We start from the raw sequence: 25,309 nt of genomic DNA, 5'->3' as shown, positions 1-25,309 counted from the left end.
CCGAAGGTCCTAGCGCCGGGGATCAAACTTCCTGGGAGTAGCTTTTGATTTCAACATATCCTATGAACTGAGGTGCATAATACTACTAACGGATTCGAGAACAACAATTTTCAAGAAGAAATTTCTTATTACAGAATATTTTGGATAGTTTTTCGCATTTTATTTAAAAAAAAAAAATTTTAAGACTTACTTGGACTTTGGTCGCTCATACACGTCAAAATTATTCAAAGGCAGTAACACAGTTCCCAAAAATTCGTCAATCCCAACCATATTCCGATGGTAAACTGTAATAACAATTTCAGCTTTGTTTCCTTGATCAGGAATTGTCCTGAAAAACAGTATCTCATTAAATAACAATTAAATTCGAAACTGAGGATTTTGGTTTTTATCAATAGCCTATAAAGTAACGCGAAGCAAGGTTCTGACAAGCTTCGGCCATGACCAAAGAATAATATGAACCGGAAGAAAAGTAAAATTATTACTACTGAAGTTGAAAGCCATCACACTCTTATTTAAATACAAAAAGGACAAAAGGATCTAAACTGATCCGAACAGTTCATAAAACAAACCGAAAAGTTAAGTCAAAAAGAAGATCTATTAGAAGGTTTTAATTTTATGTCGTTCAAATCCTGGTGACAAACTTCAATAATTATCTATTGTGCTTGCTTAATGCTTAAGTACAGAGTATTTTCTTCGAAAGATTTTAAAATAGATCCATTCAACCTGACTTTGTTTGGCAATTATTTCAAAGATTGAAAAACTGTTTCCCAAACAGGTTGATCAGATTTTCAACCTTTCAAAAGTAAAGAATGTTCTATCGTCAATGGAATGAGACAGCTTTTAAATTAAAACAACCAAATACCTATATTCACCCTCTTTCAATTCCTCAGAGGCAGCCAGTCTGGTAAGGCAATACCTAGCTTTATTTTGCACCCTTAGACTAAAATATAACCTTGTATTTATTACAAGTAGAGTGTACTTGCAGACACAATCATGTATTTGGGTACATGACCACGCATATTTACCAACATATAAACAGTCCCTACTTATGGTGGTTACAATTATAATTACTCATTGACAGTTTTTAACAACAACATGCTCTTTTGATAAAAATAACTTAATAAAGTTGCTACTACTTTACTATAAAAACAATTATGGAAAACTCAATTTAAAGGGGAGGAATGTATACACAGATAGGAGGATTAGAACCAAAAGATGTAGACACTATATTTACTTCAACCTTTCATATAATTATATCTGTTAAATTCTGACCTTTAGAGTCAATCAAGCGGTTTGACGATACAATTGTCAGTATTATTACGAAATATAGATTAAATCCCCCCCCCCCAAATGCATATGATCTACCGCATTAATGAATATTCCCTGGGTCTTGGTTCAAATCGTAGATGGTCTCAATATTCACCGTTGCCGAGAATTAGAATAAACTGATAGGCAACAACTTATACGCGGACAATAATTCATAACTGTAACAGTTCTGCTATTTAAGCAGACCACGGTTGGTTTGATTAAGCTCAAATCACAAAATCATATGATATAGAAAACTGTTTTTTTTTTTCTTTTCCTTTTTTAAGTTAAAATTTATAACAAACAAAAGTTGCAGGGAGAGAGAGGAGAAAGTTGCTCCCTTCAACATCCACTAGCAATGTTGGAGTGGTTGATGACGCTATTCTGCTAACAAATTTTTTTTCAAATTTTGGCTGAGAAAATGAAATTATTGCACAATAGTTTTAAAAATCAATAAAAATCTGCAACTATGAATTGAATAGTAAAGACTCACTAAAATGCAAGCAGTCCCTTAAACCCCACAAGTAGCATTTTAAGGGTAGTAGAGAAAATTTTGTCGTGCTCTACCATAATTCTCAACTCGCTTTTGAAAAAAATCTGAATTTTGGAGGAATAGGAAGATAGGTCTACGTCTTAGGATTAGAATATTGGAAGCCACGGTTAGGACAGTGGTTGAGTATAGCTATGTGACATGGGATTTCAAAAGGCCGAGGAACATTTATTTAATGTTTTCCAGAGGAATTTTCTGAGTATGGTTTGAGGTACTCGTTTGACTTCCCGTATACAAACAATAAGTTGTAAGAAAAAATGCGATTCGAACCAACTTGCTAGGGCTATAAATAAGGGAAATTTAAGATAAATAGGCCATTTTTGTGACTGAAGGTTGACAGGTTTCAGAAAATTAGCTTTTTTGCCATCTGTCTGAGGCAAAACGAAAAGCAGTTCATCCACGAATGGGATTGGCAGAGGCTGTAAGAATGGATTTAAGAGAAATTAGAACTTCTTGATGGCAGCAAAGATTGAAGTTTTGAATAGCTTGAGATGGAGGAGGAGCATGCACAAATATTTTGGCCTCAATTGATTTGGCACTCTAGTAAGTTGTTTAGAAGTATTAGTTGTTGTCTTTATTTTTTTATGTATTTATTTAAGCTATATTCGTTTTTTCATTTCTCATGTTAATACAGCCTTTCAATTCTCCAATAAAACAGTGGGATGGGCTCCGTATATCAGGCTCAATACTTCATTTTCAAAGCTGAATTGTTATTTTTCTTTACTTGAAAACGTAGTAGCCTCAATGAATTTAATTTGTAGATTGATGTTTTAAATTTAAGAAAATAAGCAATAAATATACTAAGAAAGATAGTTGATGAATATTATTTGAATTCTCTAATACTTACAGCTCGCATTCTTCATTCCATTCCACATTGGGTCCTGATCTGTCCTTTATTGTAGTTTGATATTTTTCCTTCCCCAAAGACATGGTGACAAAGGCATCGTTTGTCCCTATAAGCAGGAAGAAAATAAATTTGTGCAATTTTTTGTACGACATTTTCATACTATGAAGCCTACTCGAGATCAGAAACAAGTATAATATTTAGGTAAAATACTAGAGTAAATAGTAAAATAGACTATCAACAGTAAAATGTAAAGGGAACAAATAATCTTCAAAGGAAGCTGAGAATATCTTGAACCACATAAGCAAATACAAAAGAATATCTGGGAGTCAATGGTCCTGAATTAGACGGGAACAGAGCTGAAAGACTTCACAAGCAGAGGAGCAATAAAGTAATATTTATATATTACTTTATATAATATATAACAGTCACATATGGGTTTGAAAATTGATCACCACTTTCCTTCTCATGGAAATCATTCCTACATGTGTGCCTTATTATGACTGTTAATTATTCAAATGCATATACTCTCTACATGGCAGTTATAAATTTCTTTCACTATGAGTGAGATTTAGCAAACTAGGATATCTGATAAGTAAGATTACTTGTCCTTCAACATCCATAGAACGTATTTCAGAAAAAAACAACAACATAAATTAGAATGAACTTTCAAAAACATTTGAAGATTTTGATATACAGTCCATTATAGGAAAAAGAGGTAGGTCTCAATAAAAAAATTAAGCTATTCCAAGGTAAAATTTATTGAAAGAACAATTCCTTACAAAGAAGTGAAACCCAAAAAAGGAAACATCAAGCGGAATAAAAAATGTTCTAAAGCTAAGAAAGAGTTGAAAGACGCATTTTGGAAATATTAACTGGTGTAGAATCTACACAATCATGGAGAAAATAAAACAGCAATAAAAAAATGTTCTAGAGGCAAAAAGGAAGAGCTAGAAGACGTTTATGGATATTCTGAATTTTCAGATACCTGCATTACAAGTGTACAAATTTATGCAGGAAAAGCCAAATTATGAATAATAGAAAGATTGAGAACAAGAGATTTTTTGAATATTCTACCAATATTCCAAAATACAGGTAGAACATACGCTGTATAGTTTCCTGTAGTATTTATTTTAAGTTTTTATTACAGTCTTTTTTTCCTGTTTTCGGAGATTGAGGTGCTGTAGCAGTAGGTAAAAATCTTCAAATCCTTTCGTTTCTTTATTCTTTTAATTTGGGAATTCTTTAATTCTCCACAGGGTAGGGGAATATCTGGGGTAATTTCCCAGGAGGGGGGTTTTCCATGGGGTAGAACACCGGACACCCACCAGGAACACAAGAATACCTTTAAGAGGACATGGTTGACAAGATAAACTTCCTACCCCTCTCATATAACTTGCCTTTGATAGAAACTTGAACAATTTTATTGGTCTTTGTCTTGGTTCGTAAAAGAGAAAGAGGCGAAAAAAAAAAAAAACAACTGAAATTTGAGATAAACTGTAAATACGATATCATGTCTGCTTTCTAAATAGCTATATCTATTATTATCGTAAATAGTATAAAAACATAGAGAAAACAATGTTCTTTAATGATTTTTTTATTCTGTAATTTGGGGTTTACTGAACAGATCCTGTAAAATCCTTTGCATTCCTGCTCTCCAAATGGGAAAACAACCAGAAAAGAGGCGAAAACGTGTCAAGTTATATTATACCCTGACACATAAAAAAATCAATGTTATTTTCTACTTGGCTCTGGGTAAAAGTGATCCTTTACTTTTTTGTGTTTATCTATATACAGATGTAATCTTTTCGTACCCTGCTTACGTTGGTGTTTCTTTCAATACGAAAAACAATTGCTTTTGTGGGGATTAATGTCATGTATTTATAGTATACTTAATTCATTAGGAATAAATCTTACCTAGGATTCTTATGTACCCAAAGGAAAATAGTAAACTAAAGTTTTTATCTGATTACAACAGCCTCACGTGTGTGACCATAACCTCCTAAAAGCTGTATCAAAGTCGACAAACGAGAAATAATCCCAATTAAATCCTGATACAAACAGAACTACTAGTGATACTTACTCCTTCCCTCCCCCTAGAAAATTCACTAGCAACACTCTTTCGTGAATGCGTCACTATTCATTGCAGATTACTACCAGGGAAGTTACGATTAGAAAAATAAATAATCCTTGCATAGATAAGAGGCACTGTATGTGTTGATCAAACGACATTAATCTTTTTTTGTGCTTTTATGCAAGTGAATCAGTCTCTTACATATCTATATTGTAAATGTGTTGCGTATGGCATATATGCATTATGTGCACACGTTTGTTCATACCTCAAGGCACATGTTTGTTCAAACCTCAAGTATGGAGGAATTTCTGAGGGGTGGTGATGCAAGCTCCCCCCCCCCCCCAAAAAAAAAAATCTTTCCGCCCAGTTTCTTCAGGGAGAAGTCCTTTGATTCAATCTTAGAAGGAGGGAGAGAGGGTTTTTGCTATTCATGGCTGTATTACCATACAGGCTGCTGCCTAGCTGCCCCTACAGCAATTTTTTTGTTTTTATTTTCGAAAGAGTGAACCTTAAAAAGAAACAGTAGACTATAAACACACAATTCTCGACATACCATAGCCTATTACTATAATCTTAAAGCTTGAACATAAAATACACTACTTCTTGTCTCTTATTTTGTGAAAGGCACTTCCAGATATTTTCTTTTTTTTTGATGAAATGTAAAGAGTAAATGTAAAACGAGCTTAACTAAACTGGAGGGAATGAAACAGAAAAGGAACATAAATTAAAATAAACAATGAAGCCAGACTTAAAATGAACATTCATAACCAAAAATAAGGGTAGTGCTACCACTCTTCCAAGTGAAACCCACCAAATGGTTAATTAAATGAATTGTCATAGTTACAACGTGTAAGAGCGGTGTTACTCCCCTAAAGCACCACAAAAGACCAAAGAATCATTTGTGTTTTACTGAGAACTAAATAAACAACTTTAATTGGAACCATAAGGATCAAACTGCTCTTGAAGCTATAATAGCTGAAAATGAAAGCTGTATTTAGGAAAAAAAATTATTTGTTTGAAAGGAATAGATTTAGAGCCTAGACATCATTTTCTTAAAAAAAAAAAAAAAGAAGAAAAAAAATCTTGAATGATTTACAACACTATTAACATACAATAGACCATTGTATATGGGTTCTGACCTGATATTCTTCAATGTTGTAGAATTTGGTCTCAAATGAGATTAGCACATTTATTGTAATCTTAGAATGTATTAAAGCCAAACCACATGAGATTTCATGTGGTTTGGAAGACGGTTTGTGGAAGATGGCGCTGGTACTCTCCCATAAAATTGTAATGTTGAAAGTGTAAATGTAGGGGGCTTTAGTCCAATGCCAAAACTTCAGATTTCCAGATTTTTATATTATTGCAGTAACTACTTATATCTTTTTCCCTAAAGGGATGAAAACAAAATGTAAAATAGGTTCTTACCATTTTTTCCTTTTGTTAGAAGTCCTTTTGCCCGGTGAACTATGAAAGAAAAAACAATGTATAAAAGCTATATTCAAAACTAAAACACTCTGAAGAAACACAGATATCAGTAAACCTTTCTGCAGCAATAAAAACAAAACAACCTTTGGCAATGGACAAAGAAAAACAAATTCCAATTGTAAATTTCATATTTTTATTCCATTCAATATTTCCCTTCTCATCACAGTTTTGGAGTCCCCTGATATTGGAGTTGACTACAACTGATGGTTTAGAGCATCATGAACCCATATACAAGAAGTAAAACTTATTTGTTTTATTTTTGTTTCTTCTTGGTACCAAGCAATCAAAATATTTAAGAACTAAAAAGTTGAGTTTTTTCAATACAATAAAAATTAGTGACTGAGAAAAGTTTTCAAGTGCAGCATGTCATGCTGGATTAAAAACAAACCCATAAAATCTGTTTTTTCTCAGTTCTAGGGGTAATCATTTTACCCCTACCTTAACATCCAATAACTCAACCAAGAAAGTTTTTTCGAATCACTTAAAAAAGCTATGGGTGTTGGAAACAACCTAACTATATTCATAAGCTGAACTGGGCACAGTTATGCATTCTGAATTGGGCATACACTTCTGCATTAAAAAAACAACAACAGAGAACAAAGAATTTTGTTTGTTTGATAAAAATGTAAAAAAAAAAAATGCTCAAAATAACAAACAATAACCATAGACACACTGAGGAACCAAATTTAACTGGGGGTACATTCAAGAATTACTACCCATTGTTGTGATTCTTATGGAAGCTTTTACACTAAATTTGAAACATAGTCAACATTTTTATTTTGTCTACATCTTGCACATTATTTTTGATTCTAAAACAGCATAAGGTAAAGAATAGGTAAAGAATACAGCATTGGACTTTACAATCTCTGTACTGGTGGTGCTGGTCTCCATTTCATGGCCCTTCAGCTAGGAAGTTCAAGGGGGCAGCCATCTTTTGCTTTTGCACACCCTTCCTAGATTTCTCCATGCACCCATTTAGAGTCTGGTCAACTCTGGCTTGGCTGACAGAGTCATGCTGCTGACCCCTGTTACAAAAAAAGCAACACTAGTACTAAAACTCCTGTCTGCACAGACAAAGGATTTCGAGCTAGGCATGCTATAACATCACAAGCTTAAAAACAAAACTTCCAAAAATCATTTCACATAAATGGTGGATACTAGAGAAAAAAAATGACAGTATTTTTACATTTAGTATGCCAAACTGCAAAAAAAAACTTTCCTAAGAGTTAAGAATTTTTTTCCAAAAAACCCCAAAGGCCCATATTTTTCAAAGAGATTAAATTGTTTCATAGGTAAATATCAAACAAAACTTTGAAATAAAAGTACACTTTATTAACTGTAGGCATATTACAATGAAACAAGCATATCATTAAATAGCAATGAAGTGATGGAGAATATGGTTCAAAATTGCTTGCAATAAGAAATTATAAAATGTTTAAAAGCAATCAATATTTAAAAAAAAGTCAAAGACACCATTCTTTCCTTAGTTTAAAGCATAATTTGGGCAATAGAACTCATATCTGCACAGAGAGATGGAGGGGGGTATAGAAAAACTTCTTTCCTGGGCAGATTTAACAATAACAGCTAAATTTGTATTTGCTTTTTAATCCCCTCCTGTCCTCCCAGAAAAATAAACCCCCCCCTGATCAAAACTTTAAAATAAAAGTACACTTTATTAACTGTAGGCATATTACAATGAAATAAACATATCATTAAATAGCAATGAAGTGATGGAGAATACAGTTCAAAATTGCTTGCAATAAGAAATTATAAAATGTATAAAAGCAATCAATCTTTAAAAAAGCCAAAGAGACCATCCTATTCTTAGTTTAAAAGCATAATTTGGGCAATAGAACTCATATCAGCACAGAAAGATGGAGGGGGGGGTATAGAAAAACTTCTTTCCTGGGTAGATTTAACAATAACAGCTAAATTTGTATTTGCTTTTTCACCCCCTCCTGTCCTCCCTGAAAAATATACCCCCCTGATCAAAACTTTAAAATAAAAGTACACTTTATTAACTGTAGGCATATTACAATGAAATAAACATATCATTAAATAGCAATGAAGTGGTGGAGAATACAGTTCAAAATTGCTTGCAATAAGAAATTATAAAATGTATAAAAGCAATCAATCTTTAAAAAAGTCAAAGAGACCATCCTATCCTTAGTTTAAAAGCATAATTTGGGCAATAGAACTCATATCTACACAGAGAGATGGAGAGGGGGGATATAGAAAAACTTCTTTCCTGGGCAGATTCAACAATAACAGCTAAATTTTTATTTGCTTTTTCATCCCCTCCTGTCCTCCCAGAAAAATATACCCCCCCCCCTGATCAAAATTGTGGAAACCAACACCAATTGCAGGAAATTATACAATATTTAATGTAGTATGTTTGACTACCTCAAACAATAGAACATTTATTATGTACTCAGCATGAACTAGGATTGATAATTCTTGTTTCCTATTAGGAGAATTAGACTGCAAATGTAACTGAATCTTAAATGTTTGTATTAAATCCATTTGTAAAATTTTAATGAGTAATCTAAGTCATTGTTTTTCTGTTGTGAGCAATGGTATTTTTTCTTTTTCTTTGGTCAATGGACTGTAAGTGAGAAGCATTAAGATGTAAGAATTAAAAACTTTTCTGCATAATGGTGTGAGTATAAGGGTAGAGATGCTATGCTGTTTATATTCTATGCATGAGAGATCCCTTACTGTTCCTATTCCTATGTCCAAAGAACCCCTTGATATTTCCCATGCATTATCACATCAAATTAGGCAGATGAGGGGGTTGTCTCTGCGAAATTTGAGCTGTTCCAATGCCAATTTATTTGCCCCAAGTTCAGTCATACAGGATCCCTTTAGTAAAATTAAGTTAAGTGCTTTTACAAATGACAAAAGAAAGTATTTTAGGATTTTTCAAGTTTGTTCTCAAAATTTTATAGTTTCTTTTTGAGTGGGCCTAACTGAAGACTAATACCAAAAATTATCTTTCCTATATAGAGACAATAGGCTCATAATCTTCAACATTATGCATATAGGTTTAGATAGTTGAGAATCTGAGAAATTCTCAACTATCTAAACAAGTAAATTTGCAGTTTACAATGTAATTTAGCTAAGATGAAAATGAATATAGCAATTGATGCCTTTCTCATGCTCTTTCACAATTCAATAATTGTCTCTAGGAGAAATTCAATTTTAAGCCCTTAAAGGGCTAAGAGGGCTCAAAACAGCCTAGTCCTCTACAGTTTAAAAGTATGTTTACAAGAACAACTGCTTAGTGAAAAAAAAACTTTTCACTTGAAGCTAATTCAGGAATGGTAATTATTATTTTCCTTAGTCTTATTAGTAAAATCTTATTTTGAAAACAAATTTGCAGAAATTCTTAAAAAGAACTAAAAACCCTTCAAAAATTAAGCCAGTTTTGCAGTGATGTTGTTTTTGAGGGGTTTCAGGCTCTGTTTACAAAATTCAGCTAGTTTGTTTTATTAATCACATTTTACTGTGAAGACTAACGAAAATAATAATTACCATTCCTGAATTAGCTACAAATCGCAAATTTTTCTCACTGGACAGTTTTACCTTTTGGGCCCTGTTAAGTGCTCAAAATAAAATGTGCCCTAAAAACAATCATTCAACTATGAAAGAGCCTAAGAAAGGGCATCAATTGATGTATTCACTTTTATCCTAGCTAAATTATTCTATTTAACTGCAAATTTACCTCCAAATCTACGATGATGTCCAAAATTAGCAGCCTGTTGTCTATGTACAGGAAAGATACTTTTTAATCAGGATATTTAACCAGGAATAGGCATTGGTCAACTACCAGGGATCTTATCCTAAATGAAATAGTGTATTCCTTAATTTATGCTCCTTTTCAACATAACTGTTGAAACCTTGAAAATGGAACCCAGCCCCCTGATGGATCTATATACAGCCATAATAATATAATTGTTGGTTGAAGTTTCCATTGTTTGAACAACAGTAAAATTGGTTATGCTGTGTAGATTTGAAGACATCCAGTTTCACTTAATAAATATTTGATAACAAAAAATACTACTTTAAATGAGTTGAAAATAAGTAATGAAAGGAAACACAATAGACCTAATCTGATTATGGTAAAATTCTAGACCCTTTCAAGCTACCTTTTGCTATCTTCTAGCTACCTTTGAAAAGAGTTATCTAAGGAAAACAAAACTTTTATGAATCCAGGGCCAAAAATATACCCTGGGAAGATACTGCCAAGGGAATATGGTAACCCTGTTCTGATTTCTAAGTATTAGCAATTTGCCTACTTGAAAGGTCTAAAATTTTGGTAAAGCAGCATTATACCTTGATTTTCAGTTTGATTTTCTCTAGTTTTAGCTTTACAAATACAATTTCTGTTATTTGAGTAGAAGGTAAAATTTTAGTTTAGCTACTTTTTGCTATATTGGAAAGGGGGTTAGGTTAGGAAAAAAAACCTTCAGGGATGTGTCCATAGACTAAAGTATGCCCTGGAAAGGTATTTTGTAATATATACCTCTACTCCTTCTTCCTCTAGAGGGTAGTGACCTTTGATGACCTTTTAAAATCTTTGTATTATGAAAGGGAAACCTTGCAAAACAGAATTTCTGCTTAAATAAAGTACAACAAAACTGTTCTTAGCTTCACAGCTTTACTTAATCTTGAATTATGGGGTTTCAAGGATCTACAGATACATTTCCTTCATTTAGAAAAAAGAAAAACCATTGATATGACTTAAAAATTCTAATCAAATACCAGGAACTGCAATTTTGTAATTAAAACCAGAGAAAAAAATAACTGATTAGCTTACCTTAAATTGCACCTGAAAGCTTGTCAATACCTTTCCAGAGTATGTTTTTGGCCCTGGATTCATTGCTGAAAGTTTCATTTTTCTAACCTATTTTCTCTCCAAGATAGCAAATAGTGGCTAAACTAGAATTTTAATCTATATAAATCAGTTTTCTTTAAGCTATGCATAGAACCATCTAGGGGTTGGATGTACTGTCCTAAACACAGCTTTAAACAATAAAATGAGCAAAAAAATAGCAATTTAAAATTCTATCTCTTATTGTTTTAGAATATTGGTTTCTGGAGAGCTGGTACTCTATAGCCCACATTTAATTCAATATTTGTGTCATACTCAGGCTACTCTATTATTATAGAATTAAATGAAATCCTTCAAGTGTGCCACATGTAAAAAGCTTGGCTGTTGTTATGTATATAATTTCATAATTTTATCCTAGATTGTTTTAGAAAAAAATCAATTTTTTGCTTAGTATTACATCATTTCCTATCCTACAATTTCTAGGGTAAGAAGAGACACAACCTATTTTTCAACTATGTTGAAAAATAGACAATTTCAACATGCCAAACTTTTGGTATGTTGATGCCTGCTGAAATGCTAAGCATTTGAGCTTCCTAGATAAGTAAGGTAAATGACCTCTTTTTGAGAAAGACACTTTTCTTTTGTAATCTGGAAAAATTAAGATTGGTTTTTGTGCTACCTCTATTTTACTACGTCATGATACAATGTGACAGTAGTAACAAGAGCCCTACATGCTTGGTGAGATTTTCACCAATTTAGTAAGCATAAATTAAAAATGTTGGCTCTGCTTTGACAAGCAATTGAAAAGAAAAAATATATAATATTAGTGATTAATAGAATAAATAGGCCTATCAAGCAATGAAATTACATCTCTGGAATCAGAAAAAAATCAGCTTTCTGTCAGACTAATATGTGAATAAAACTGAAGGGATATAGGCTATATACAAAAAAAGGACAGTTGGAATTTCCAAAAAGGTGTCCTTGTAGGTAAGTCAATAAAACTAATAATTTCCAGTTTTATCTTAAATAATTTTAATAATAACCATATTGATAGATAGGCTAGCTCAGATTTTTAGCTATTCCCTGATATATACAATTCTTCTCAATTCCTGTTTGCTATCAAGATGTGAGGGTTTGAGTTTTACATAATTTTGATCAATTACATAGGCCTACTGGTCTTTTACCCTAATTTGGGCATGCTCAAACACATTTTTAGAAGGCTATGTCACTGGGCTTTACCTTGAAGCTGAACATGAGTAGGATCCCACACCATTCTATGCTCTAAACCTGCAAAATGCTATGAATTTAACAGCTAAAATGTATATAGCTTGCAATATCAAATATCTTTAGACAATTTTTACTCCCACCATCTCTTCTTTCCTTTCTTCTTCTTACTATGTTGCCGAACTCACAACACTACCAAACACTTTTCGTTTTCGGTATTAAAGACCTGTTTCAATAAGAAAGCATCATTCACGTTCTTTCCTTATTTTCATCCACAGACAAAAACACATGCTATACAGACGTCTAACTGAAGTGATTCTATGGTACCAATCAACTTGAGTATTGTGCTTATCCATTCTCAGTTTCTCAGGATTCTTTCATGCATTAATATTATCCCATCACAACCGAAATTCCGAAGATAAAGCGAATTGACGAGACGACATCCATGAAACTCCATTTGTTCTGGGACCAATAAAGTCCCACTGCACCATGTCAACTATCTTAATATACTAAAAACAACAACAGTGACCTTTAGCGAATACGACAAACCATGGATTACCCCTGCAATAAAAGCTAAAATTCGTGAACGAAGTTATCTTTATACAATAGTAAAGCAAACCAAGGAGCAATTGTACGGAACCAAGTAGTGCGCATCGTACGCAACGCTAAAATAAATATGGTCGGGAAAATGCTGTGCTACTTCTGAACACTGAGTCTTCCAAATGGCACCGCTCCGTCAAGAGATTAAGTGGAAATTTGTCAAAACCTCCTATTACTATAACAGACGATTACTGAAGTCTCTTGCTGCAAACACCTTCTTAGCCTCAATGTGCAGTACCTTTCCTTCTGTGACCAGGAAAAAGAGTATCTGCTTGAAGACTGCCCCATGAAGGTTTATTTGAACTCTGTGAGTTAGATGTGTACAATGAGCAGAGAAAAATAAAAACAGGAGTCTCACCTTTTCCTGGCGAAATCCCTACAATCTTATCCATGAATTTGCTGTGTTCCTCACCCTATCCCTCTCCACTCTGATTAATCAGTGGTTTGCGTCCGGGAGTGTTTCTCTCGCTTTGGAAGAAAGCACACATCCATGAGTCGACTTGAGACCCATCTCCCTGCCTGTTGGTTCAAGTGCGTGAATTGATAGGCAAATATCAGTACGGAGGACTTTCTAAATGTAGAGGTCCCGTCTACATAGTAAGAATATTCGACCGTATTCTAAAGTCACTAGAGACCCCGGGTTGTTTTGTTGATATAGCTGTGATTGAATTTCGCAAAGCCTTTGACCTTCTATTTAATCTCAGCGCATGCCTTAACTTGAAGCGAATGGGAGCCAAGCGTGAAACTCTAACAATTGTACTGGATTTTCTGTTTGGACGGCAGCAGAAGGTGTTCACCCTCCACGAAGAGGACACCGACTCTGACTGAAGTGATATAGCCCGCAGGGTCCCAAAAGGCATCAAACTTGCAGGCATAACATTTCTCGCTATGATTAACTACATCTGAGCGAGCATGAAGGCAGATATAATTTTGTGGATGACTTATCTCTCATGTTTGCTTATCCACTTGAAGGTAATATTCCTGTAGCGCTTTTTGGTAGTGATATTTTTGATGGGATACATATTCAGTGTAACGAATCCAATCGAACCATTAATGCTACCAAGTCAAAAACATCCCGACTGAACCCCCTTAATAGAGACCTCCCTCCTGACGTCTCATTCCTGTTGTGTCTGAAGTGAAAATACTGGGAGTCATTTTCTCCAAAGACTGTTTTTTTGCCCCACATGTCGACCGTGTAATTACGAAGGGTAACACTTCCCTTCAAACAATGTCTAAAATGAGCCGTCTCGGTTGCGATGTCAAAATTCTCCTCCGCACCTACCTTTTTTTCCTCCAGTCTTGGAGTATGTGTGTCCTGTGTGGGGTCCTTGCCTACTACATACTGCTCACCTAATGCACGACCAAGAGTCAGTGCAGAAAAGAGCAGTTAGGATTATCCTGGGATGTAGTGATTTTCCTTACCAAGAAGCACTTAATAAACATAAAATCCAGTGCCTTGAGCAAAGACTGAGCAATCTCATCATGAGAATTGGAAAAGCATTGCTGTCAAACCCAACTCACCGTGATATTCTCCTCATAGATGCCCACCAAATAGAAAAACCCAACAAAAACCCAAACTGAGACCTATACGTGTACGAACATACCGATATTGTAATTCATTTGTGCCATTTTTTGTGTCTATGATTAACATGTATTGTTGTAATGTTCATGTTTATCTAAGTCTATGTTTTTCTGCGTTTGGCATGTAATGTTAATTTTGTTTATGTCTATGTTTAACATCTAGTGTTTTTGCAACTGTAAATTAGCCAAGAGCTACAAAAACTGTGTAATAAACCACTCTCTCTCCCTCTCTCTCTCTATCTATCTAAGGTGCATATACATTTTTATCATATACTTTTTGTCTTTACTTTTCAAGAATTTCTTAATAAAACAAGTCTTAAGAGACACTCATGGTTGATTGATATATTTGCGGGGTGAAAGCATTTATGGTTAGTTTTAGGGTTACCATCCCAAACAATTTACTGCTATTTTCTATTATTTTTGTTTTTACCTACAGATTGTTAAAAAAATTGGTGTTTTTTGCTTTTGTTAGTGATTTACACTAGAATCGTAAATACCAGCGAAGGGAACACAAGTGTTTGATTCGGGACACAATAAGTGTTGTTATTTTAGTCTTTAAGAGGCACTCACACAAAAGCAAGTACATTTTGCAGCAAAAAGTACATTACATTTTTCATTTGCTTGGGATTTTTTTTCAATCCAAACGACAAGATTATTCAACGAGGTAAAAAAAGGCAGATTACCATAATAATAATTTTCAATCTGATCAAGCCACGCTCACTCGAACTATCAGATATAAATGGCCTGTTTTATTTCTTCTTTTTACAAATGATTTACCGGATGTTTTGCCTCTTTGTAAAATTATTATGTTTGCTGATGATGAAGTAATTTTTTCCTCTCACTGGGACTTAGCAGTTCTTTTCCATAACCTTGAATACACGCTACAAGGTGTATCTTTTTGGTACTCAAGGAATATACTAGCTTTTAATGAGAAAAAATGCCAATATATGTTATTTTCGCGAAGTGGTTCCGTCATTTCAGATGGATTCTCTCTTTTGTTGAATGGTCTTGAATTAAAAAGGGTTGATCAGTTTAAACACCTTGGTGTTATTTTAGATGAAAATTTGTCGTTTCATAAACATGTGAAAACACTATCGTTAAAAATTTCCCAAAATATTGGTATTCTATCACGTCTTCGTTATTTGTTTCCTAAAAATATTCCAAAAGCAATTTATTATTCCTTTGTTCACCCATATTTTCTTTATTGTATTTCTGTTTGGTCTTCTACTTTTCCATCTGTATTCAAATCTCTCCAAATACTCCAGAATAAAGCAATGAGAATTCTTTTTAACGTTGAGCATGGATCTTCAGTTAGACACTTATATGGGAATTCAGGAATATATTCTTTGGACCAACGTCATACAATTTCTATTTCTAATATTTGTCACGATTATTTTTAAATAGCTTACTTTCTAATGTCTCTGGTATTTTTTCAACTAATTCCCAATTTCATAACTATCCAACCACTCATTGTTCGTATTTTTCATGTGAGTTTCGTCCTACATCAAGAGCGGGTTTCAGCATCCGTCATACTGGGTCAAAAATTTGGAACTTAATTCCAATATCAGTAAGAGAATGTTGCAATAAGCGAGAGTTTTAAAATTATTAAAAAAAACTTAACAAAGCAGTGATGAAAATAATTTTTCCAGAATTAATGAACTTACTATTTATTAAAAAGTTGCAAAATATAATCGCAAAGTTGAAATTCGTCAAAATTATTGGGTGCGAGGATTAAAGGTATGACGAATTTATATGTAAGTTATGACGGGTTTTCAAATATTTAATTAAATAACATATGATTAGGTCATTTGCGTTTAATATGTTGCGGGGAATAATTTTTTGTTTATTTTTTTTTGTATATTTATGCTGATGCGGTAGGCTTATATTTATTTTGGCTTGATTTATTTTTATTTTGTCAGTGCTAATGTATGTAACATTGTCAGTGCTAAAGTATGCCACCAGGCATGTGCAGTGGTTTGTCTCATTTATTTATTTAATTGTTGCAAATAAAAAAATTATATATCGATCTATCTATTGACCAGGACAGTAAAGCAAGAAGCGTCAGATACGGGAGCAGGGATATGGTCACTAGCAATTTTTCCTATGACTCGGTAAAAAAGAAGGGTCAATAAATTCATGGTGTTAAGTGCAACAAATCTACTGATGAATTTCATAAATTTAATAAATCTGAAGAATGAAATTAATACGCCGATAAGATCAACTAAAGAAGATAAAATACTGAAATGAAAACCTCACTCAACCTGCCAAAATTTCAGTATGTCAATTTCTAAAATGTTTAATATAAAATTATAGGAATAATAGAAACAAATGATAATATTGACATACTATCTTTGTCTATCCAAATAATCTTTAGTAATTTCAGTAATGTAGCAAGCCAAAAAAAGAAGATTACCAGTGGCTTTTATTAACGAAATCAGAGTGAGGCTAAAGTTCTATTTATTGGTCTTCCTTAATGAAGATATGAATTTTTCTATGTATAAAGAGGAGTAATATATTTTTTTTAAGTCAAGACGCAAAAAAGGTGTTTTTCAAAATCTAGAGGAAGCCAGTTTTATGTTCCATTAATATTCGAGACTTTCGGAAAGCTGTCACGAGCGTAATTTACAAGAACACAAGAATTGACTGGACCTGGAAAGTGAAACAAGCCTGTAGAAAGTGCTTCTGTCTGCTAGTTTTTAACGTTAAATTAAAGTTAATATACTTATGACTTTAATAGTATCTTGTTTTTTTTTATTTTTCTTTATTTTCTAATTATTAACTTCAAGAAATTATTAGTGTTCTTGAAAACATTGCTAGGCCATGATAGAGATGAAATATTAACACTAGTTTAGTGAGGAAATTCGTTATGACAATAGGGGCTTGGTTAATTTTCAAATACTTGGTTTTTCAGTCGTTTTCTGCGTCAGTTCATTCAACACTCTCGTCAGAGTAAGACGCATTTAAGACATCTGTGTGTAAATTAATGGGAAAATATTATCTCAAGGATAGTTCGATTGGATATTTATCAAGTCTATAGGTACATAATGGGACGTAAAAGGAAAAACCCTAGACAACAAGTTATGAGTAGCACATTAGACACCTCAGAGGATAGCTCTAGCTCGAAACCAGAATTATCAATACTAGTTGCAGATTTTAAGCAAATTCTCGATATCGTAAAAGAAAATAATATTAAGCTAGATAATGTCAACAATCAATTAGGAAGTCTTACTGCAAGGGTCGATAATCTCGAAAAGACCATTCGCTAGTTAAAAATAAGATGAATAATACTGAACTTGAAACTGGAAAGATCAAAAATGATATGTCTTGTCTCAAATTGCAAATAAAAACATGTACTGATGAAAGAATGAAGTTAAGAAGAAAAAATAAGGATTGTATGGGTAGGATTGTGTGAATGGAAGCCGCTAAATTAGAAAATGATTTTATCATATGGTATGCTTTGTTCAAGAACAATGATAATGCTAAAGTTTTATTCACAGAGGTAGTTCACCGTGGATTAGAAATACCGGGTGTAAATTTCAGGATCAAACAGTAGGATAGAAATCGTAAATTTTTGAAGGTGACACTGAATAACAAAAAGATAATAAGTTAGCTATAATGAAAAATGCTAGTAAGCTTAAGGGTAGGACATTCCAAGAAAACAATTCGAACTTATTTATTAGTGAAGACGTGGCAGCCAAAATTCATAAAATACGTAACCTGTTATTAGTTAAATGTGATAAATTAAGAAAAGTTCACCAATATAATGCATGGATCTATCTCCAAGGGCATTCAGGCATATTTGTTTGTGAAAAGACCAAACGGTTCGACTAAAAAATACCCATTTAGTAACTAAATACCAGAGACCAACGAGTTTTCAAGAGTCCAAGGAGAAGCACATCAAAGTTTACAAGTGGATGATTGTGTGGCATAAAATTATTACGTATGATAGTTGGAGCGCTCTGTCGTTATTAATTAATTCATACAAGTATATAATGTTTAATCTCGCTTTACTTAGCCAACTTGTTTGTGTTTATTCATTATTTATATGCCTTCTTCAAAATTCTTTACTATTTTTCTTTATTTACTTTTTTTTGTTTTATTATTTAGACCCGCACAGACGTCTTTCTGATTAGCAGTATTGAAAGAAGTCAACTTAGAATGAAGAAATTTTTCTTTCTTTTCAAAGTTGCTCCAAAGTTGTCCCCAAAGTGGAGAAAACTAATTATATTTTTCTTCGAGTGCCGTATCCTGTCTTTTTTATTTTGTATGAGATCTTCCCCTTTTTACTTTCTATGAATTTTTTTTGCTATGCTGTATCTTTTTATTTTGTGTTTGTGTTTCTCTTTCTGCTGTTGTTATTTTTTATCTCATTATTATTACGGTAATACTATTATTATGGGGCTCCACATACACATAACGTGTTTTGACTTAGTTCAACACTCCCCTCAAAATTATCTGAAAGGCTCAACTGAGTACCCTTCGTCTTCTTGGAAAGTAAAATTCAAACCTTTCTCAGTAACATATACTATGTGTAAACAATGAACAAATTTCCTAACTTGCAGCCTTTGTCCTTAGGACTGTGGGGAGGTTGACATCCCCAATAATGAACCTTTCAACAATGCTGAACAAAATAGCTCTCTTAAAATTTCGATCGGATATATTTTGGGGAATTATATGTAAATACGTTCGGAGACCATACTGGCTATGCATGACGTATGAAAACAAAGAAGGGAAATAATAAATGAAAAGAGAAAAAACAAATAGGCGAAACACGAGGATTTTATTAGCCAGTAGCAAAATATGAAAGTAGCAAAAATATTGAATTATATGATTGGGAGGGGGGGGGGTCTTCCATTCACTTTTGACTTTTAAAAAGGACACTATAACTTCCGACTTCAAATCAAATGAGCTCCACCCGATCCAAAGTTTATGCAACTACCCGTTCCATAAAAGCCTTATGTGCCCTGGGTATAACTTACAACCCTTGCCCATAGTCTCTAGGACATTGTTTCCACCCTAAAGACACTGTTATATGATTTCTGGATTATTCGTAACGAAATGACTATCTCTAAATTTAAATTAAATGTGTTTTGGGAAAGGAGGATGTCAGGGAGGGGGACTAGTTTATCTCCATCATGTTTGACTTTTAAAAGCGAACTAGAACTGTACAATTCAAATCAAATCAGCCTCTTCTAAAGTTCACATGACCACCCCTTTCATTAACATCTTATATGTCAATGGGGTATAACTTAAAACCCTTACCCTCAGACGCTAGGAGATTCTGTCCACCCCAAAGGCCTTATTATATAATCTTTGGACTACTTTTGAACAAATGGCTAACAACAAATGGCTAACTTTTGAACAAAAGCAGTTGTGGAAAACAAAACACAGAAAACAGGGGGGGGGGAGTGGCTGCCTCCAATCACTTTTACTCCTAAAAATGATCTAGAACATCTGACTTCCAATCAAATGAGCCCCCTTCGGAGTTTGTACGACCACTTTTTCCATAAAAACGTTATATACCCTTGGGGCGTAACTTATAATCCTTCCGCTGAGGGCTCTGGGGGGTGGGTGTCATTTTCGAAGACATAATTTCCAGACCTTTCAACTACGCAGAACATTTTGATTATACGCGTCTTGGTAATTGATGAGCGTGAGGGGGGGGGGCTTGTTACCCTCCAATCTCTTTTAACTATTAGAACAGACCCTTTCAATATCCAATTGAATGAGCCTTTTATGAAGTTTCTACGACAACAATTGGCCATCTCAAAATTTCTATCAGATACATTTTAGGAAAATACGAGGTGAGTGTGTGTGCTTTTTTTAGAGGGGGTTATTCTCCCTCCGATCACTTTTAATTTTAAAAATGATACTTGAAATTCTAACTACACACCCAGTAAGCCCCTCTGAAGTTTACCCGACAACCCTTTCTATAAAAACCTTATATGGCTCCAGGACATAACTTACAACCCTTGCTCTGAGGGCGCCAGGGGAAGGTTTTGTCATCATCAAAGACGTATTTTCCGGATCTTTTAACAACGCTGAGCAAAATCTCAAAATTTGATTGGATGTGTTTGGGGAAATGGTGGGGGTATGGGGGGATTAGTTCCACTACAATCACTTTTGTTGACTATTAAAAGGGGCACTAGCCCCTTCGATTTCCAATCTATTGAACCTTTTTCAAGATTTCTACGACAACAAATGACCGTCTCAAAATTTCCACATGTTGCATTTCGGGAAAATACGAGGTGTGTGTGTGTGGGAGGGGGGTATTCACGCTCCGATTACTCCGAATCTTAAAGAGGGCAATGGAACTTCTGGTTACCAATCCAATGAGCCCCCTAGGAAGCTAATTTATGGACCTTTCATTTACGTTGAACAAAATGGCTATCTCAAAATTTTTATTGGATGTGCTTGGGAGAATGGTGGGCATGGGAGGGGGTTAGTTGCCCTTCGATTATTTTCGACTGTTAAAAAGGACAGTAGTACTTTCAGTTTCCAATCGAATAAGCCCTTTTCGAAGTTTCGCCATCTTTAATTTCTATCAGATATATTTCAGGGAAATACGAGGTGTGGGAGAGGGGTATCCATCTTCCCATTGGTCAGAATCTCACAGGGGGAACTAAAAATTCTGATTAACAGTCCAATAAGACTTCTCCGAGGTTTATACGATCACCCTTTCTATTGAAGCCTTATATGCCCCCAGGGCATAATTTACAACCCTTGCCGTGAGCACTGTAGGGGGCTTGTCATCCTCATATATATAGTTTCAGGATTTTTCGATTACGTTGAATAAAATGGCTATCTCAAAATTTTGAGTGAACATGTTCGGGGAAATGGTGGGCATGGTAGTTGCCCTTCACTCCCTTTTGACTATTAAAAAGGGCACTAGCCCTTTCAATTTCCAATTGAATGAGCCCTTTTCGAAGCTTCTAGTACAACTACTTTGATACGAAGTGCCGTGTTAAAAAAAAAATTACATTGTGCCCACATCGCTCATTACTTAGGCAGCGCTATTGCGCTGCGTATGATGAGGACTAAGCTACAATTCGTGTTAAATCAGACTTTACTAATTCAGGATTTTTTCTATTTTTGCATCTGACCATTAAAATTCCGCAGCTTAGACTTAGTTGTTTTCAACAGAGCATGGACTTCGCTCATGTTTGAGCTGATTCAGTCTAGGGCTTAAAATTAGCTCAATTTTGAGCTGAAAACCCCCTAATGGCCTTCTATTTATTTGGCCTATTTAGGACAAAAGTCAATTTATCATAGAAGTATAGGCCAACCTTAAATGCATTTGTAAAACGGACAAGCTTCAGACTGAATTAGAAATTTTTTTACAAAAAAAAGAGATGATGATACAAATATGTAGCAATACGATTAAATGGATAAAGATCAGGCTTATGCTGAAATGGCTGTGACAACTACTGCAAATTTTCTTTCTTGTCTGTTAATAGCTTTATTGTCTGCAACCTTAGTAGTACTTTTTAGTTTTGTCTACTGACAACAAATCTTTGGCTCACTATTTCTTAATCTACCAACTGACTTTTTTCTTGAAGTAGAATCCCCCCCCCAGAAAAAATTTAAAAAAGCTAAATTTCAAGTTTATTCTTAAGTAATGTCGTTACGAAAATTTTTAGTAAAAAAAAAAAAAAAAATCAGCCCTTTTAAAAGGAAAGTTAGACATGAAAACTTTTGATGTGGTTTAATGACCAACAACCTTGTGAATAAAATAACAAATCAGATACATTAAAAATAAAACAAAATCATTATTAAAAAAACAACGAAAAGCCTTACCAATTCCAAGAAAAAAAACAACGGGAGAACTGATTCAATTATTAAAACGTGTTGTTACCATTCTGAAGTTGGTAATAAAAATGGATGACAATTCTTTAAAAACTCTATTTTTCCTCTCAGCCATAGAACAAAATTTATTAGGTTAATCATAATGTTGTTTTATCTACAACGTCGAATAAGATTCAGCTCATTTTGTTCTGCAATCAAACCACCGAATGAAAGTACAATTTAACGTTTAAATATCAGTGCTGAAGCTACAGAATTTAAAATTACTATCACCACAGACAGTTTAGCGTTACCCTGCAAATTTGGAAAGTAAAACATACGTATAGGCAGCGATGCTTCCATTAAGGTTTCGTTAAGCAATACTACATGGTTTTACAGTTGTTGTTTTGTTTTCTCTCCACAATTCTGAATCTCCTTCCATAGACCTGAGTGGACTTGGGTCTTAAACATAAAAAAATTTATATAATTGTAAAAGTTTTATTGTTTCAAAATTTCATTGTTTACATATAGGATTTGTTATTGGGAAAGGAAGTATGTTTGATCCTGGTTCTCCATACAGTGTACGTGTAATACCGCGAAACTCTCAGGGTATGTTGAGATGGATGTTGCACTAACCAAAAGACACTATATGCTTGCTACTATAACTACTGTTACTGCTACTACCACTAAGGCTAAGAGTACTAAGTTGAAACTTTCAGAGAACATTAAGGGGAAAATTGAACTAATTGAAAAGACATAATGTGCATTGAAAGTTGCCAAACGATTTTTATCTGTGTCATCTCAGGAACGCCTAAGGAAATTAAGTTGAAACTTTAGTGTATGCTGAAAGGGATGGTCGGTTAATATTTTCTATGCTAAAGATTGCATGATGACGGGGGGTCTGAATGACTTCAGCCCTATATAAATCCAAAAGTAAGCAGATTTCCAATCCGTTTACTTACAGATTTCCGCACACCTATCCATTCAAAATTTGTCATAATTTTTTACAATATATAAATAACAAGCTTATTCTTAAAAAGAAATAGCAAAACCTTGATTCTTAAGGAGAAAAACCGAAAAAAGCTTTACAAGTATTTGTTTCTTTAAACTAATAAAAAAACTATTTCGTTCAAAAGAGGATAGAAATTAAGTTTTTAAAAATTCACAAAAGATGCTTTTTGGAAAAAAATTATAGAGCTACATTAAACCTAAAGCGAGCGAAAATAATTTCAAATAGTAATTCAAACGTTAAACGAACACAATCCCTATCAATAAATAAAGTGAAACTAAAACAAATAGAACTTATAATCAAGTTAAACGTAAAACGAAAACTAGCACAAACGGGAGTAGGACTAACCCCCTCTATGCATTGTAAAGACAGGAACGTCATTTGGGCTTTACTGACAACAAAATACATTTAAAAAAATTTCTTTAATAACGTTATTAAATACAAAATTGCCGTGGCTGTCAAGAATGAATCTCAGTATTAGGTAAACTTTCGATCTGCATTTCATTAGTTCTTTTCAGTAATCTCGGTTAGTCTGATGATTTTCTTCTATTTTTTTTTGTGATACTCGGACAAATTAAAGTCACAGCTAAGAAATAAAATCATTTTCAGTAAAGTACAAATGACTAGGTCTTTAAAAGGCATAAGATGCACTATCCCTATTCCTATTTGTGGTAGTTTCCTTTCGTTTTAAATTTGACATGATTATTTATTGTAATTTCTGTTAATTTCGGGTTTCAGTTCTTAATTGTTATTTATGTCTGTTTTACACTTGAGTTACTATTTCAGTGTATCTCCCCTTGTCTTAAGTTTAACGCTCCTCTTTACTTTTCTTTGGTAAACCTATTTTGCAGGGAAGATCTAAAAGTTGTCCAAAATTAATACTTGAAAAAGTTGTTCTGAGTTTGAAGAACTTTAAAGCATTACAGGAAGCATCATTAAAAGTATACTAAGCTGTTAAAATGGAACTGAGCTTTATTACCACGTTAAAGGGCGTAATCTATCCAGTATTTTGTTCAAGGAGGGAGGGTTACAAAAAAAACTTTAAAAACGCATCTAAAATTTGTTCATATGCATTTTCGTGACGTTTTTACGAGTCGGACGATTTTTTTAAGGGGGGGGGGGTCAAACCCAGTAAACCCCTCACCTGGACAAAGCCTTGACCACTTTTGTCTGGTAATCTTACAATCGAAGATGTCTTTGTAGGCAAAATACCAAAAAGAGCAAGATTTATAACTCCAAATAACCATACATTTAGTTTTGCTTTTAGGGTTTCCAAATTGTAAGCGAGCTGACGAGTATTAAGAAAAAGCCACTGATTCCAGAAGATCCACAAGTTTTTTGGTTTCCTTCCTAAAATAAAAAAAAAAAATTATTGAGATTTTTCTTTAAATGACAACTGAAAATGAACTCGATAGTAAATTTTTTTTGGGGCTATTTTTCACCTTTAAATAAATTATAAATATTTGCCTCTGCTAATAAATTTTAATGGGTAAGTTCAAAATTGGCGAGCTTTGCATAACTTTGCATAACAAGTTTCTTCAACTGATAGTAAGGTGCTACATTGAAACTTAAAACAAACAGAAATTATTCCCTTAATGAGGCAGGTTCCCCCCCCCCCCTCAATACCTCGCTCTTCACGCTAAAGTACTTTAGAACTTATAATAAAGCTTCTTATTCCGATTAAACAGCCCACTTGTTTCAAAAGTCGGTCTTAAAAATTTGGAAAAGAAGTCAAACTTTAGCGCAAATAGCGATTTGTTGATGAGGGGGCAAACCCCTAATATACGGATTAGTTTTGGTTCGTTTTAAGTTTCAATGTTGCTCCTTACTTTTAGTCGAAAGAAATTAGCTTTTTCAAATTAAATTTTTGATTTTGTTTCGAATAAAGCTGGAAAATCCAGCTTCCCTCCATTGAAAATTCACTCCCCTTCAGAACATTCCTCAAAATAAGGTTTCTACCACGTAAAACATCCATAACTCACCCCCGGACAGTTCCATACTCTCTAAAAATCCCCCAT

The 25,309-nt window shown here is 33.8% G+C and overlaps 2 protein-coding genes across 3 annotated transcripts in view; both read right to left on the bottom strand.

The window, feature by feature from the left end:
• LOC136043062 (uncharacterized) overlaps positions 1 to 12,498 on the bottom strand; it is a 60,083-nt gene extending 47,585 nt beyond the window's left edge. For both annotated transcript variants that reach the window (XM_065727965.1, XM_065727966.1), the window contains exons 1-4: positions 12,335 to 12,498; positions 6,202 to 6,240; positions 2,703 to 2,808; positions 191 to 328 (exon numbers count right to left, since the gene is read on the bottom strand). In XM_065727965.1, the coding sequence (XP_065584037.1) occupies positions 191 to 328; positions 2,703 to 2,808; positions 6,202 to 6,240; positions 12,335 to 12,368 (317 nt within the window). In that variant the 5' untranslated portion in view covers positions 12,369 to 12,498. The remainder of the gene's footprint in view (positions 1 to 190; positions 329 to 2,702; positions 2,809 to 6,201; positions 6,241 to 12,334) is intronic.
• Positions 12,499 to 24,500: 12,002 nt separating this feature from the next.
• Positions 24,501 to 25,309, bottom strand: part of LOC136043044 (BLOC-1-related complex subunit 6-like) — a 39,212-nt gene continuing 38,403 nt past the window's right edge. Inside the window, exon 6 of the mRNA XM_065727951.1 lies at positions 24,501 to 24,641. Within this exon, the coding sequence (XP_065584023.1) occupies positions 24,590 to 24,641 (52 nt within the window). The 3' untranslated portion in view covers positions 24,501 to 24,589. The remainder of the gene's footprint in view (positions 24,642 to 25,309) is intronic.

This window comes from Artemia franciscana, unplaced genomic scaffold (assembly GCF_032884065.1).
Source record: "Artemia franciscana unplaced genomic scaffold, ASM3288406v1 Scaffold_289, whole genome shotgun sequence".
Lineage (NCBI taxonomy): Eukaryota > Metazoa > Arthropoda > Branchiopoda > Anostraca > Artemiidae > Artemia > Artemia franciscana.
This window is presented reverse-complemented; position numbering and strand designations above follow the sequence as displayed.